Source organism: Chionomys nivalis, chromosome 14 (genome assembly GCF_950005125.1).
Source record: "Chionomys nivalis chromosome 14, mChiNiv1.1, whole genome shotgun sequence".
Lineage (NCBI taxonomy): Eukaryota > Metazoa > Chordata > Mammalia > Rodentia > Cricetidae > Chionomys > Chionomys nivalis.
This window is the reverse complement of record NC_080099.1, coordinates 60,245,220-60,262,967: the sequence shown is the minus strand read 5'-3', so window position 1 is coordinate 60,262,967 and position 17,748 is coordinate 60,245,220. Positions and strand designations below refer to the sequence as shown.

Genomic DNA, 17,748 nt, shown 5'->3' with positions numbered 1-17,748 from the left:
GAAGGAAACCGATGTGAGCATTTGTTCAACACAGTGACATAAGCGGTCAAACCTGAGCTGGTCACAGAATTGTGAGGAATGTCACTGAAAAGGGAACATCTGGTTGACTGTGTGACCTGCTGACTGGAAGACACTTCTCTGCCTGCAGAAGCCCAAAACAAACTTAGTTTGTGTGTGTGAATACCCAGTCCACAACAACCCTTTCTTCTGTCTGTTTGTGGAAAACCGAGTCAATATTTCTCCTGTTAGTCAAACCTTAATGCCACAGCAAAGGTCATTTTGTCTCACTTACGGGACAACTGCACATTTCATTATGGCTTAAAAGAGGCTTGAATATAGAAACGGTGTGCATTTTAATTAGCAAACCCTTCGACAGTCAGCATGGGGCTCATTTCTGCAAGGTCTCCGGCTGCTTTAGTAAATCTCAAGGCAAACTTTGTAAGAAGACAAGTGCTGAAAATGGCTAGTAGATTGAGACCTGGGTGATATTCTGATATTTTTTTAAATCAAACTTATGATCTCAGAGACCTGAAAGGTGTCCAGAACACCCCTTATCCAGCAAGGAGAGGTCATTTCAAGGTGTGCATCACTTACAGCAGTTGTACAGCCGGTTCAGCTTCAACACGTCATAGTCACTGAAGTCCATTTGTTGGCCAATCACATCTTCAAAGTCCGAGATCTTTGTGACAATGGTGGGCTCTGTTCCGTTCTGGAAAGCTGTTTTACCGTAGTGCATGACCGAGGTGTAGTCATAGGGTACATTCAGGGAATCGGACACACTGTCACTGAATATGTCGAAATTGTATTCTCTGCCTGGATATATTTTAAGAAATTATTTTATGTTCAAAAAATGAAGTTGCTCTTACTAAACACTCTAAACTGAGAAATCGAAAATGTAATAGAGCAAACTTTGTGCACATTATCTCCTGAGTGTCACCTGTTCCGGACACCCCTGTCTTTGGACCTGCTATTATGCACAACTGTGATAGCAACAGTCATACTAACAACTTGACACTTCCTGTCCAGCCCAAAGTCTAATTTCTACTGATTGTTGTTGGGAAGGAAGGTTCTATGAAACTGTGGAAACATTCAGAGTCACCCGCTAGCAATGTTGATGCTTTAATGTGCTCACAGCAGACCGGGTAAAAGCAGGACTTTAGTGAGTATGCTAAAATGGGACCCTGTGTTGATAACATGGTCAAGAGTCAATAGAAAAGATGGACATCATTGAGGACTCAAAGGTTATTGGGATTCTTGCACTTGCTTTTAAATTACATTGACTATAGTTCATAACAGCACATATTATTATAAAATTTCAAAAAAAGTGTCTTTGCAACAAATGTGTTCTCACAAAAAAATACTTCATGAAGAGACAAGCATGGTGACTCAGTTTATTTTAATGAGGCTCTAAATGTGCTATTTTATTAACATGTACATAGCAGAATATCATCTTCTTGCCCATATATGTATATAAAGATAATGGTAAATTCAAAACGTTATTTTTTAAGCCATCATGAGCTCCATAGGTAATCATTTTAAAACATTACCCTGAACGTATTTAGAGAAGACACCAGGCTGCTTAGCCTCCTGCTATTGGACAACTGGTTGCAATTTGATATCAGATGAATTTGTAGACACAGTCAAGTACATCTGGTATCAAAGCACAGACACCCATTGCCAGGCTGGTCCTGATGCAAACATCCTCAGAAAGTTGACCTATAGCTCAGTATATAAGCGAAACATACCTGATAGAATCCTGTCCCAAACTATAGTGACATAGTCATCTCGGTCAGAACGAGACTGCTCATGCAAGAATCCCAGGGCATGGAGGAACTCGTGTTGAACAGTTGCTATTCTGTCACAGTTTTCCCCGATGGACAGCTCCTGCTTCCCAACATGCCAGTTTCCCACGGAAGACCAGCACCTGATGAAGAGTGTGCAGACCAGGGATAGACTGTTTGCACGAGGAACACGAGGTCACAAGACAGAGGCCTCACTGCCTAGCCCACTTGTTTAACTGCCTATGTCCTCTTACTGAGTGTGGACATGGAACTGCTCTCAGCATAAACAAAGTGAGAACTCAGCCGCGTTCATCCTGGGAATCGCAACCCTTTCTAAATGGGCATTGCTATGCCCTTCACCATGAGTTGTTTTGTTTCCTAATTTCATAGTTTATTCCTGTGAGTGTCTGTCTAGGTCTAAGTATGTGGTTGGATACCCCAGAAGTCATAAGAGGGAGCTGAGCCCCTGGAACTAGAATCACAAATGTGTGTGAGCCAGCTAACACGGTGCTGGGAACAGAGTGCATTTCCCTACAAGAGCATCTAGGGTCTTAGCCACTGAGTCATCTCATCAGTTAACAGATAGGAGTTTAATAGGGACAACAATCACTCAGAATCACTGTGTTCAGATCAATGACACTGCCACCTTTCAGGTAGTAAGACTTACTCAGCTAAAATGAACTCACACACTATGCACAGTACATTTTACTAACAGGGAGTATAAGGAATATTCCGTTGTCAATGAGATGAAGCTCACAGGGCTATAGGATAAATGGCGTCCATTCACACTTACTATTTGTTGACTTTGGTAGTCTGGTTGTGTGTAAGAAACCATTTTCAGTTTTCTTATGTGTTTTCCTGAATGTGCATCTGTGTACACATGTTTATGTAGGTGTGTATGCGTGTGGAGGCCAGAAGCATGTCTTCCTCAGTTACCCTCCACCTTACATTTTGAGATAGGGTCTCTCACAGAACCTGAAACTCAGTAATTTGACTAGGCTGGCTGGCCAGTGACATCAGTGAATCTGCTCCTATCCCCCTGAATGAAAAGTGGCCTGTCTCATCAAGGTTTTTTTAAATGGTGCTGGGGATCCAAACTCAGGAGGTCTTTTTGCTTACAGCAAGGATTTCAGCAACTGAGCCATCTCTGTAGTACCAGGTTGACTGCTCTTTCCTTCCTTTCTTTGCTTTTTTCCTTTCTCCCCTTTTCTCCTTGTTCTTTCCTACTCGTTCCTTTTCATAGTACTGTGACCCTAACCCAGGGATGGACACATACCAGGCAGGCCCTCTAATATTGTAAAAAAGTTTATTTTATGGCCAGAGAAGGCAGGTCTAAAGGTCATGCTCTGCCCAGATAGTAAAGGAAGTTGTGGCCCCACCTGAAAGTCCAGACCTTGAATGATTACTGTGGAGTCTATTGTTCTTTGGAGAACAATAGCCACCTCAGAACCTTACCAGGTAACCCTTGAACTTACCCACTGCCCTTGAACACTGATATGTAGTTAGCTTCTCCAGACCAGGGCTTGAAGTCGATGCATGTTTTAAGGCGGTAGCGCTCGAAGGCTTTGAGGATAACTCCTTTAGCATTCATATCTGACGGAAGACAAAAGTGTGCACTGAGATTCTTAAAATAAGGTTACCACATCACTGTCTTAGAGTCAGATGGAATCGGGGCCCGATAGTAAAGCTCTGAGAGGAGAATTTCATCCTTCTGAGAACCAAGCAGAACATGTGTGAAAGCATCACAAGCTGCAGAGACCTCGACTAGGGTAAGCTGTCCATTTACCGTGTGTCTTTACTACCACAGGCCTTGGCTAAGTGTGGGTCGTTTGTAGAATGCTTGACCTGGCTCATGTGGGAAATTCTTCTCATCCCAAGGATGAAGGAAGTTCCTGAAAATCCCAGGATCTCAGCAAACATTGGAGTAGTTCCTTTTTTTTTCTTTTGCTTTTTCAAGAGAGGGGTTCTCTGTAGCTTTGGAGCCTGTCCTGGAACTAGCTCTTGTAGCCCAGGCTGGTCTCAAACTCACAGAGATCCACCTGGCTCTGCCTCCCGAGTGCTGGGATTAAACGTGTGTGCCACCACCGCCCGGCATTAGAGTAGTTCCTGAGACCTACAAGGGTCCTCTGAGTCCACATGTACACTGTGGCACATACACAAACAGAATAGATAAATAATGTCATTTAAAGATACAACAAGAAAAATGCAATACATTAACTTAAAGAACCAGAAAAACCTAGAAAACCATAATTTTAATTATATAAAAATTTGTTTATTTGAATTGGAGAATCTATGCTGAATTCTTTTCTTTTTCAAGGTAGAGTTGTCTCTGTGTATTACAGACAAAATATTTTCAAGTTTGCTTTGAAATGATACAAGGAAAGAATAGACCAAGATTTCAAATTTACGCAAAACCACACTGCAACAGTTGACCAATATAAATAGTTCCTAATACTTGTTTATTCTGTTTTATTCAGATAATAACACTAAGATTTCTAGCACCTGTTCCCCTAACTCTCCTTGTGTTAGTTTTCTGCTCTTTAAGTAAAAATATCTCAAAGTCAACAAATTTATAACCACTGTTTCTATCAAATACTGATACACCAAAATCCCAATTCTCATGAATTTTAACATGTTCAAAGGACATTGTTTAACCTAAGACTGAAAAACTGTGCCTTAACTTTTTTAAAAAAGACAGCCACATCAGTTTAATCACATATGTGATACTACCTATCCAATTTATTAAAAATTATAACGAAGAAAGTAATGACCTAGTGCTCCAAACTTCAGCTGTGCGTGGAGAAGACACCATGAAGACTCAAGAGACTGCCTTGCAGTACAAAGTACAGATCCCTTCTACACAGGTGGAGAAATAAAGGACAATTCTAGTTATCTAAAGTGAAGTAACTGTACACATTTTACCTACACTTTTGTGCACTGTCTTAATATGGATGGGACTGTTTTTCTACTTGAGCCATTTTTAACCAGAGCAAAATAACCCAAGTAATACAAAGTGTTAAAGTTCAATATAAACATTCAAAAGCAGACATACTAATTCTATTAGGAATGTAATTATGGTATTACATTTTATAGTCTACGATGATATTTAGGGATCACACAGACAGACATTGATTACTGCTTTGAGGGAAATGCATAAATTTGTAGCAAAGCTTTGTAGTTATAAGAAACATTACCAAAGAATGTGCAAATTTTATGTTTATTCCACCTTTCTGTCATATTTCTGGATTTTTTTTTTAACCAATGTTACATGAAGAAGAAAAAAAAACAAAAGCAAAACAAATGAAAAACTGAAATCAGAATCAGTAAAGTTATCAAGGAGGGAAGCAAATAAATTAAACTCTAGCAGTTATCAGCAAGAGGCGAGCAAGGAGCATGCTGTGGAAGGACACGAGGTTGCTGGAAAACTGCAAAACACGCTCCTGCATGGAGTGGAGCAGAAGCGGCTCTTTTCCTGCTATGGTAACAGAAATGCAAGTTCTTTTTCAAATACTGTGGCAAGGCAAATGTGTGTATTATGGTAATTCTAACCAGCTGTTACAGGGTGGGCCACATCTGCGGGCAGATTCTGGGGTGGCGTATACTGCAATTCTTTGATTGGGATAGTGGACACACTAGCAAAAATTGGGGAGTGGCGGGGGGGGGGGGGAGAAATGAACACAGAAGTACAAGACAAAGATGAATGAGACTCCTCTTATATTTTAGCAATATTTATGTGGAATCAGACTTCAGTGCAGTCCACTCTGCTTGTGTTTGCCTGGGACTGATAACCAATCGCTATGGTTGGAGAAAGTCCTGACCTTTTCCTTGTGTACCTTCCTATGTGTGTGACTGCGGCTCTGCTTTCACATTCAGTCGTCCATGTTGCTACCTTATCACCTTCAGCTCTGTCACTGACAACAGCTCCACCTACGTCATTGCTGAGGTCATCAAAAGGCACAGCAGCATCTCTAGAAATGATTGATTCTTAAGAGACATTATTTTACATATTTCCCCCAAAGGGTGTTTTTCAGACTCATATTCATCAGAGGCACTGCTTCTCCAGTTCACAGAGAAACTGAGCTCTTTACAATTGAGCCAGGCTGGTTTGTGTTCTCTGTGTGTCTCTGTCAGCTCTCCCTGTCTGCCTCTCTCTGCCTGTCTCTATGTCTTTCTGTCTGTCTCTGTTTGGCTGTCTCTCTCTGTGTCTATCTCTTTCTCTTTATGTTTCTCTCTGTGTGTCTTTATCTGTCTTTGTCTCTGCCATCTCTCATTTACCCTGGTCAGGTCTTGGGCTCAGGATCATCTGCCTTTTCTCCAGAGGACAGCTGGAATGACAGGTGTGCCCCACCACACCTAGCTCATAATTGAATTTCTTTTGTATGAAAAGCTTTTTTTTTTTAGTTTTGTATTAGATTCTTTTGACTATCCTCACCCTTTTCCTTTGTGTGTGTGTATTGTGCACATGTGTGTGCATGTGGGTGGAAGCTGTGGGAACTCCTTTAGCCAATGGCCTTTCAAATACCAGCCCACAATGGGCATAGTCTCATGTAATGAAAAGCATGTGTGGGCCTCTTGGCTACTGGATTCAGTTCCAGTTCCCAGCACATGCAGAGGACTGCGGATCTTTACTCTTTCTGTGAGTTTATCCCCAGACAAATAAACCTTTGTTATACTCCATTTCAGGCTATTGTGGAACTCTTTTGTATGCCAACAAATTGACGCCCAACATGGCAGAGTTCATGCCATTGCTGGACCTTGCCCAGAACCCTGTCTGTGGCCTTCTCCTACCCCATGCAGCTAAACTACCATTCTGCAGCTGAACTACCCTCCTGGATCACAGCTGCACACCGTTTGGCTGGCCTGCTGCATGGTGACTTGGCAATTTCCTGCTGCCTTTGCTCATTTGGCTTGGTACCACCTACTAAGTGGTTGACTTGCTGCCACTCACGGCTTTTTGCAAAAACTCCTCCACAACTTCTGCCAGACCTGCTATGATCAGGTCTAGCTCTGACTCTCAGAGCAGGGGCTGCTCTGGCTTGCATTTCCAGTTTGGATCTGCAAATACCAAGCTTTGACCAATAGTTTTGCTACTTGCAACTGCCTGCCAGCTGTGGGTTCCTTGATATTCTGCCCAACTCAAACCTCTGTATGCAGATTTTAAGTAACTGACTAAATTTGTTAGTAATACCAGATAATATCTAAAGATGAGACGATAGCATTAAAGGAAAAATTTTAAACCTTAGAATCACATGTGTAGAATGAGTAAAAGATTTGAATTGGTTGAGGAATTTGTCAGAACTGATAAGCAAGGAGAGGCAGTATAGGCAAAGGGTTTAGCATCACCAGTACCTCTCAGAGTCAGAGATGACTTACCAGAGATGACTTTTAACTACTATTTACCATATTATTTTCTCTGAAAAGTCAGCAAATATTCAATACTCAAATGGATATAAAGAATGTAAATGGATACCTATAAGTATGAAAGATCTACAAGAAATTAAGCAAGCAGTAGTATCTTATGGCATACATTCACTATTTGTTAGGGAGATGGTAAAGACATGGGTTTCTCAAATATTGGTTTTAATTAATCTCAGTGGTGCTAGAAGACAGGCTGCAGTTATGGTGGAAGAGCTATTGGAGAGAGGAGGCTAAAGCTCTAGAGCAGCAAGGTAGAGTTAAAGGGTTGGAGGCTTCCCAAGGTCAAATTCTTGGCAAGGGCCCCTATGCTGATTCATGGAGCCAAGCTATTTACAATGATCACATCTTGTCCCTATGCCACACAAAAGCCTTAAATGCTTTGAACAGGATTCAAGAACTAGGAAGCAGAATTGAATCATATACTAAGGTCATACAAGGCCCAAGAGAACCCTTTAGTGACTTTTTACAAAGATTAACTGAAGCTGTACAAATAGAAGTAACATATCTAGAAGCTAGACAAATACATATTGAATCTCTGGCTTTTGAAAATGCCAAAGTAGAATGCAAAAAGATACTTGGACCTTTAAAGGTCAGATCAGCACCAATGGCTGAATGGATGCTACACACAGTCAATGTTGAGTCATTTGACTATAATATTGAGGCTTGGGTAGGAGAAACAGTTTCCAAAGATATGAAGAGACATTAAAATACTAAATGTTTTAATTGTGGTAGAATAGGACATCTGAGAAGGTATTCCTAGAAATAATGTTTCCTCTGGGAATGACAAAATAGAAGGTGTCAATCTTCTGGACTATGTGGAAGATGCAGTAAAGGCTGACATTGGACCAATGAATGTAGATCAACAAGAAACAGACAAGGCAACTGTTACCATCATGAAATTCCTTGGGGAGCTTCTCACAAGCCTCCAGATCAGATGTGGTCCAGTCATTCCCAATCACTGTGGAGAACATACCTCCCCAAGAAAATTAAAAAATCCTGTGCCTGTTGTAAAAAACCACACTGCTGGGGCTGGAGAGATGGCTCAGAGGTTAAGAGCACTGGCTATTCTTCCAGAGGTCCTGAGTTCAATTCCCAGCAACTACATGGTGGCTCACAACCATCTGTAATGAGATCTGGAACTCTCTTCTGGCCTGCAGGCATACATGCAGATAGAACACTGTATATGTAATAAATAAATAAAGCTTTAAAAAAACATACTGCTCTGGATGAAAGAATAAACATGAAGGGTGGATTAAAAATTCCAGTATAAAATAGAAAACATATATTTTGGCCAACTTCTATAAATGATCAAAGACCAAAGCTGAGAGTACAAATAAATAACATTAGTTAATGGATATGGGTGCGGATGTAACCAATATTACTTCAGAATCTTGGCATCTGAATTGACCTCTTCAGGAGTGTGCACAGGATGTGGAGTCTGAGGATGATTTCAGAACTCATACTCCATGGCTCCTCTACCTTAATCATTAAGGGAAGGTCTCTCAATCAAACTCAGAGTTTTCCAATATGGCTAGTCTCCATAGCCACGTTGCTCTGGGGTTCCTCAATTATAGTTAGTTCCTATACACAGCAAGCATTTATTTAGATGATTTCTGAATTCCCATCCTCAAGCTTGTCATCTCCCCAGCCCTCTTCTGACTTTTTAATAATTTGCCACTAAGTTAGGAACTATATATTTTCTGAAAAGATAAAAGATAGTGGACTCTTGTTAACACCTGGACTTGGCAAAATAAAATCTTGGCAAAGCAAAGCCATTTTCTATAAATTTGTTTGATTGGTTATTTTGTGAATTTTTACTCATTTTTACACCCTGTGCTGGGACTAAGGTTGTGGGACTGGCTCAATAGTTAAGCTTTTGTACTGCTCAGCTAAAGGACTGAAATTCGATTCCTAAAATCGACATGCAATGACTCCAAGCAGTTCACGGGGATTCAGTGTCTTTTCTGGCCTCTGCCAGCACTGCAAACATGAGGTATTCACTCACCAGATATATACACATACACATAACTAGAAGGAATAAACATAAATCTGTTTTTATAATCACTTATGACATGGTAGTGATCCGTGGTATTCCATCTGCTAGCATACCCAAGGCCTGGGTTCTACCATTAACTCTGCAAGGAATAAATAAATACCTAAACATGAGGAAATGTTGCTTTAAAAAAAAGACTATTGGGGCTGCAGAGATAGCTTATGGTCAAGAGCAAGCACTGCTCTTCCAGAGGACCCAACCTGAGTCCCCAGTGCACGTCAGGGGGTTCACAACTGACTGTAACTCTAGTTCCAGGGGATCCAGCACTCTTCTCTGTCTGCCACAGAACTACACTCACATCCACAGACACACAGAGAGGGGCAGGAGAGGAAGTGTGAGCGGAGGGAGTGAGAAGGGGGGGGATGAAGGAAGAAAAGAGAGAGAGAGAGAGAGAGAGGGAGGAGGGAGAGAGGGTGAAAGAAAGAGAATATGAATTAAAAATAGCAATAAAATCTAGAGCAAGCCTTATTAAAACCAAGTGTTTCCTTAATCTCTATGTTTGAACTAAGGCAACTCCCAGGGCGGTGGCTTGGAATGGAACTTTCCACCAAATATCCCAGACTCCTTGGGTATAGGGATGTTAGGGGCTGAGGTGATGCTTCCAACCAAAGCATTCAACACAAAGTAAGTAATCTCCATCAAGGTTGACTGAATTATTCTTAAATGGATCAAAACCCAACATATATTCAGGCTGAATTATTTAAGATTTTTAATTCTACATTTTGCTTATTTTTTTTTAAAAAGTGAATGTACATAGCCACACAGAGGAACAACAAAAGCCTTAGCACCACACAAGGCCATTCTGGTAGACATTAATCTATCATTCCAGGAATACACAGTTGCTGTGGATACTCCAAAGTGCGTACTAACCCAAGCTATCATCTAGAACATACGGAATGGTATGTGGCCATCTAAAGATGTCTCCAATGATGGAACTCTTCCCTTGCGGCTGTCAAAAATAAATGCAAAAAGGATCAGTTAGGTAAACTAGACAAAGCCAATCAATAATCAATCTGGAAATAAGTAGAATTTACAGTTCTTCCTGGTAGCTCAAACCAATGGGGCATGAGTCTGAATTTTGGCCATACTTTAATAAAGTTTATGGAAATAACTAACTAATTTATATATTTAACATGAAGCTAAAGAAGAAATGATACTCAAAAAAGATTGCTGGAAACTCCACTATAAGTACTGTTAGATGTTTAAATATTAAAAACACATAAGAACAGGCTATTGATATCTCCATAGTTAAGGCTGCTTACTGCCCTTTAAAAGGATTTAAGTTCAGTTCCCAGCACCCACATGAACAGTTCACAATTGCCTGTAACTCTAGAGGATCCAGTGCCATCTTCTGGCAGCCATGAGCAACTGCATGCATGTGGTACATGTAACCTCACACAGGCTCAAACACACAGGCACACACAGCATAAATATGGTACACATAATTTCATGCCATCTCACACACACAGCATGCATATGATATATACAAACAAAAGCAGGCTCACACAGATACACACACACAGCGTACATATGATATACATAAATAAACGCAGGCTCACACATGTGCAAATAAATAAATGCAGAAGGAAAGTGATAACTAAACCAAACTTTAAAAATATGCATCTCAGGCAAAAAAAAGCAGACATAAGATGGATAAAAATTTTCAAATTTTTCTGAAGGAGGGCCTGGAGAGAGGACTCAGCTGTTAGAGCATTTGCTGTTCTTGCAGAGGGCCCAGTTTATTTCCAGCACCCATGTGGTAACTCAAAACCACCCATAACCCATAACCCCAGTTCCAGGTGACTCAATGACCTCTTATGGCTCCAGTGGCCCCAGACATACACACGGTACAGAGATACATGCCAGCAAAATACTAATACGCATAGGATAAAAGAGATGAATAAAAAATATTTGTAATGTAATTTAAACGTTATAATGAATATGAATGATGTTTTAATAGTGTATCTACTCTGGCAATATAACAAACGTCATCCCAGGCAACAGAAATGCCTGGGTAGTAAATGCAGCAAGGTCTGCAAACTTGAAAAGCAGGTGTTTTATCCATGGAGTCATCTCTGCCACAACCACCCATTTAGAAGATAACTTTACTATGGGAAATGGGCTTCCAGGAGGAAAAGATTATAGAGAGGGAAATGCAATATTTGAAGCAGGAGGATGAGTTTGAAGGCTATGAGACACGTACAAGGAACAAAAGGACAGGGCTTGGATTATGATGCTGGGGAAAGTGTATGACTCAGGAGAGTCATAGACAGGATGGCAGGGAGCACTAATGGGCTGGGAAGGGGTGGGGATAGCTTAGGAGCAAAGGGGACTCCTGAAGTTTTTATGTGTTTCCTTGAGATGAAGGAAGTGAAACAATGATGACCAGCTGGAGAGGAAGATTCGAGAATGATGACCAGCTGGAGAGGAAGATTCTAGAATGATGACCAGCTGGAGAGGAAGATTCTAGAGTGATGACCAGCTGGAGAGGAAGATTCTAGAATGATGACCAGCTGGAGAGGAAGATTCTAGGGGAGGGTTCTAGTGGGGAGGGTCAGAGGACATCTGAGATTTGCAGTGTCTTGTAGACGTTCACATGCAGTGTACCATGGGAGCCTGGGGCTCAGGGACAGGGCAGGGCTAGAGTCACCCACTGCAGTCCTCAGCACAGAGGGCTTGTGTGATGCCCTGGCTCATGTGAGAAGAAGAAGCAGAGATAAAGGAGGGTCCAGGACCAGGGGAAAGCTTTCGGTGGCAACTCTCTTCCCCATTTCCCTTTCTTCTCTTCTTCCTACCCTGTCATCCTCTCTCCCTTCTATGCCCTTCTCTTCATCCCTTCCCTTTCCTCCCCCTTCCCCTCTTTCCTCCATCCTTAATTCCTCTGCATTGCTTCCCTACTCTCTCCCTCTCTTTTCCTCTTCTCTTCCTTTCCCTCCACTTTCTCCACCTTCCCTCCTTTTTCCTCTTCCTCTCCTGCCCCTCCACATCCCCTTCTTTTTGAGCTATTGGGATCAAACTCAGAAAGAGCCTCATTACACTGTATCCCCACCTCAGTTTGAGTTTTTGTGATGAGATTGGGTAGCCCAGGCAGGCTTTGAACCTGTAGCTGTCCTGCTTCGGCTGCCTAGCAGCGTGCCAGGCCTAGCTCACAGCTCTGCTTCTTTAAAGAGGGCCTGAGAGATGAGTCTCTGATATGGGATACAAGGGAGTGACTGCAGAGTTCTGGGGGAAATTGTGGGGTTTTGCAGATCACTAAGCTCTATCTAATAATGTCTGTGTCTGAGGCCAGGTATATTGTAAATTATGAATGATCTTGTTAATTTGTCTGTTTTTGTAAGTTTACATAAACTTACAAAATAATTCCAATATAAGAATTACCAACACATTAAGTATCTCTGTTTGACTCCAACACCTACAAAGGGATAGTTAAGTTCTTAAAATTTTAAAAACGTGGCAAACAAACAATGATCTCTTGATTTTCTTTTTTTTTTTTTTTTTTTGGTTTTTTGAGACAGGGTTTCTCTGTGGTTTTGGAGTCTGTCCTGGAACTAGCTCTTGTAGACCAGGCTGGTCTCGAACTCACAGAGATCCGCCTGTCTCTGCCTCCCGAGTGCTGGGATTAAAGGCGTGCGCCACCACCGCCCGGCTCTTGATTTTCTTTTTAAAAAGTGCCTAAGACATTGAACTTTTGTTTGTTGGTTGGTTGGTTTGTTTTGCTTTGTTTTTTTGGGGCGGGGGACAGGGTTTTACTGTGCAGCTCTGGCTGTCCTGGAACTTACCATGTAGACCAGGCTGCTTGAACTCAGAGACCAACAAGCTTCTGCCTGAGTGCTGGGTTTAAAGGTGTGTCCAGTAAGATACTGAAGTTTTAAACCCCCTCACTCTGCATATACATCTACACATGTACTCAGCATGGCGTCATGACAGCTAGGTCAGGATCAGCACTCTAAGAGCTGCTTTGGGAGAGCCAGCCCTTCCTTGATCTCGCCATTTGTAGTGATGGGGAAGGGGAGAATAATAATAATAGCATCATTACTATTTCTTTTGATAAAAAGATGGGAGATATTTACAAATTCAGTTTTATTCTGCCTCAATCAGTTAAAGCAGTCCTGTTTTTAAATGAAAATTCTTATTGCTGCAACCATTAAAATCAGAGCACCACATATGTGAGATAGTGACCTTCACTGCACAGAAACCTGAGTGATGGAAGATGAAGGTGTAGACATGAGAGTCCTTCCAGAACAGCATCTCAGGGAGTTAGCGCCACTGGCAGCTGCACCTTCAGAAACAGAGTCTCAACAAGCAGCCTGTGCCCATTCATCCTTAGATATTCACAGCCGGCTTCCGTGATTCACCATTGCAACTCACCTTGAGTTTGATGTCTCCCTCAAAAAGGTCCAGTCCCAAACCTAAAAGAAGAATTCAGATAATTCATGTTATTGAATTGAGTTCGCATACCACATAATAGATGATGTTTTAACAGTTCCAGAGAGAGAAGGCTCACAAGATCCCACTACCAAGAATCTATAGGCAGGTTAATGGTTGTTTTATGCGGAAGAGACATTTTCTTTATCAGTATAGGCACTGTCAGTTGCCCATGATAAAGAAAAGACATTTTCTTTATCAGTGTAGCCATATTAAGTTGTAAATGACCCCTCACACCCAGACTGTTGTAAGAAACCCTAATGACACACATCAGTTCCCAAGAGGAGAGAAAAACCAAGAGAGTAGAGTGGGAGTAACTGACAAGAGGGTGGAGATTGCTGGAGCCTGGGGAACAGGAGGGAAATAGAGAGGGTAATGGGATAAACAAGAACAAATGCGTTATATACAGGCATGAAAATGTCAGAAGGAAAGCCACCATGGTACATAAGTAAAATATGATAATAAAACGAACTAAGAGGGGCCCTGCGAGACAGCTCAGACAGTAAAAGGCACCTGCCACCACGCCTTGACACCTGAGTTCGAGTCCTGGGAACCCATATGGTGGGAAAAGAGGACCGACTCCGACATGTTGTCCTCTGACCTCTACACATGTAGTGTGTCACACACACACATACAAATAATAAAAATATTTTAAATATGGTAGCAAAAAAGAATGAAGAAAAATCCACAAACCTTCATTGATGTTGAATATGTCTCGATCAATTCCCTCATCTATATCTTTGACTGAAATAAGAAAAACCACATTGGACGTTATGTTCATGAAGGAAAGAGGATCTCATTAATCAAACAATCGGAAGGAAACAAGTTGTTGCCTCAGATTCTAATTTAACTTGCATTGATAAACTGATGGGAACTCTCATTCCTTGAGACCCTCCTGGGAGCCAGACTGGGGACTAGACAGAGGATTTGGATGCATTCTCTGTCCTCTCCACATCCCCTGGGTGTCAGGTGACTGTAGGGATAGCATTGGTCACTCCGTACATGAGTAACCACAGCGTGGAAGGTGGGAATGAGTGACTAACTAGGAAATGAGTGTCTAAAATCGCTCAACCCAAAAGCCATTTTATTGGCCGTTCTTGCACTTCTGTTTTCAGCTGGGCAGATGGGTCCTGGTGAACGGAGCCAGCCAGTGTTGAGCAAAGTTCAGGTCACTGCTGCAGTCACGCTGTCGTCTGCCGCCTTCTCCTTGGGTCGGCACACCCTGGGCTTCTGTCCCTGTCATTCACCCCATAACGCTCTTGTCCTGCGTGCTAGAGCAAATCTCCAGCAGACTCACCAAGGTTCTCTGGAGCTGGCTGTGAAACAAACACACAAAAAGATATTATTTTTTCATAATATAAATAAATTTGTTACAATTTTAGATTCCTTTTATAATCATCCTTAAGATTTTTTTATCCATTTGTTCATTCATTATTTCATTTATATGGTGTCCGTGAGTGACGGACAGAGCAGAACTGGAGATGATCAGTTCTCTGTGTCCGGTGTGAGTTCCTAGGACTAAACTCCCATCATCAAGGCTGGCGGCCAGGGCTGTGCCACCTGCTGAGCCATCTCACTGGCCCCAATGTTGTATTTATTTTGAACAGAGTCTCTCTTTTAGTTCAAACTGGAATTCACATTTCAGTCTAAGTCTAACCTTGAACTTGCTGTAATCCTCCTGTCTCAGCCGTCTAAGTACTGGGGTGACAAGCATGAGCCATAGTGGCTCTAACTCACAACCACACAGTTCTTTTTACTAATATGACATATTGTTTTCTTCCATATATGTCAGACAAGCAAGTTGGGGTTTACATGACATTCTGTCCAGACAGATATTCCTACTTCTTATAGAAACTGTACCTTCCTGTTCAATGAATTTAAAGGTAAAGAAAAAAAGTCAACTTCAAAGCTGGAAAAGAACACAATGCACAAGACTCCAGCTCTGGTATACACACTCACTTTACACACGATGTCATGTAACACTCATGGAGCAATGCTTGGGAGAGCTAAAAATTTGTTTCCAAATAATAACAGAAATTTTCCTCATACCTCATGAAAATCATGTTTACTTTCATTCCTCTCTCAGGACTCTACATTCAAAAACAAATGCCAAATATCTAAGCAAAGGACCAATGGGTAGATTTTGTGATTTTTAAAAAAAAATATGTATTCTTCTTTTCCTTTTTTGTTTCTTTTTGAAACAATTTCTCTCTGTGTAGCCCTGGCTCTCCTGTACACCAGGCTGGCCTTGATGTCAGAGTTGCCTCTGCCTCCCAAGTGCAAGAATTAAAGGCTTGTGCCACCAGCACCCGGCTAAAATGCGTATATTTTCAAATGGATAGGAAACAAATTACAGGGTTACATACGCAATGTGTAAATAAAAATTAAAATCAACATCAGAAATTTATTTTGGGGGTGAGTTATGCACAGGTGCATTTGGGGGGATGCTTATAACAGCCAGAAATCATCCACGGGTGTTATTGCGCAGGAGCCAATAAATAGCCTTACTTCTGACACAGAGTCTCTCGCTGGGCCCATGGCTCATCAATTAGGCGAGGATGTCTCATCAACCAGCCTCCAGAAGCCCCACATTTTGGTCCCCCCAGCATTGGCATTAGAAGCACATATCATCATAGCTGGCCTTTTATATGTGTCCTGGGAGTCAAACTGAAGTCCCCTTGCCTGCAGTGGCAAGCAGCTTACTGAAGGCTGTCTCCCGCTGGCCCTCTGAGAAATTTCATAATTGATTATTCCTTTAACTTAACCTAGGAAGAAGTCAGCAGAACTGGTAGACAGTCTTTGTGAGTTATGCCTGGGTTCCCTAAGTTAAGTCAATTTAGTTTACCCTCCTGGGTCTCAGATTATTTGTGTAACATGGTTACCACCCGATTTGGATGAGTGTCATTAAGTTATATGGTACCACGCAAAAACATGCTGTAAAAATGTAATGTGTGTCACGTAAGTGTAAAGTCCAATTGCATCCAAATACAAACTAACAGCTGAAGTAAAGAATCCTCCGAAATGCTCGACAAGACACGGGGATGAAGGGGTCAGATGGCTTCTGTCATGTCGACAGCAAACGCCCTAGTTTTCTCATACAGGATCACACACACACCGTCACAGATCATCCTGGCACATGTGCAGAAAGATTTCTGAGAAGCTACTGAGCCGCAGTCAAACATGGTAAAAGAGCACCTCACACCTTAATTCTCCGTTCATATCTGTACACCATCAGGTCAATGTGATGTATTTTAATTCCAATTAAAGGGTTTCCTTGGCCATTAGAAATTCTGTCTAAGACCTTGCACTAGCTTGGGGTACAAACTGCCCATCAGTGAGGGAAGATTAGTTTGGACCCACAAAGATGCAGAAGGGAAACTCCATATTAAACTTTGAAGTGTGGACACCGCCTCTGACATTTCTCAGTCTTCTCCCATGTCCTTACTGTAATGGCAATCAGTCTGCCACTCAGCAATAGCAGTGGCTTTCAAAACTCACATTCTCCGTCTTAGCAAAAGAAACCTGTCACACAACAGAGAAACTGAAAGGAAAATACAATTTTCTCTCACAATCTCTGGACCTCTCTGCCGGAGTGACTTCTTATATCCAATACTCTGCCATCCCGTGTCCACCAGCAAGAAATGCTCATTTAAGATAAAAATTTTGAAATACATGAAACAAAACATGAGCAAATGATTATCATTAAATGATTGATATCAATGGACCCCCAATTGTTTTCTTACCAAGCCAGAAACCAGGAGAAATGTGGCACATATGAGGAACCAAGTCCGATGCCAGGCATCCATACTGTGACTTCCAGCAGAAACTTGTAATCTCTGGCATAGTCATTGCACAGCTAACTTTTAAAAGCTATTCATCATAACTTCCGGCCTTTGGTCCTCATGTTAATGGCTCATCTCCCAAGTCATCTTGTTGCTGTAGTCACTTCCAATCAAGGAGGTAAAGTCCACAGTCATTAACACACCTCTATTTTTCCCTCTCTTTACTGTGCCAACAATGAATTGCTAACACCTGTCACTGGAGTATAGTCTGTAAGGTATACAGAGTGTT

General features: G+C 41.7%; 1 protein-coding gene across 1 annotated transcript in view; it reads right to left on the bottom strand.

Moving 5' to 3' along the window:
- Positions 1-17,483, bottom strand: part of LOC130886536 (meprin A subunit beta-like) — a 30,985-nt gene extending 13,502 nt beyond the window's left edge. The window contains exons 1-8 of the mRNA XM_057788449.1: positions 17,421-17,483; positions 14,975-14,993; positions 14,371-14,421; positions 13,621-13,661; positions 10,123-10,201; positions 3,257-3,374; positions 1,746-1,924; positions 595-813 (exon numbers count right to left, since the gene is read on the bottom strand). Coding sequence (XP_057644432.1) covers positions 595-813; positions 1,746-1,924; positions 3,257-3,374; positions 10,123-10,201; positions 13,621-13,661; positions 14,371-14,421; positions 14,975-14,993; positions 17,421-17,483 — 769 coding nt within the window. The remainder of the gene's footprint in view (positions 1-594; positions 814-1,745; positions 1,925-3,256; positions 3,375-10,122; positions 10,202-13,620; positions 13,662-14,370; positions 14,422-14,974; positions 14,994-17,420) is intronic.
- Between the last annotated feature and the right edge of the window lie 265 nt (positions 17,484-17,748).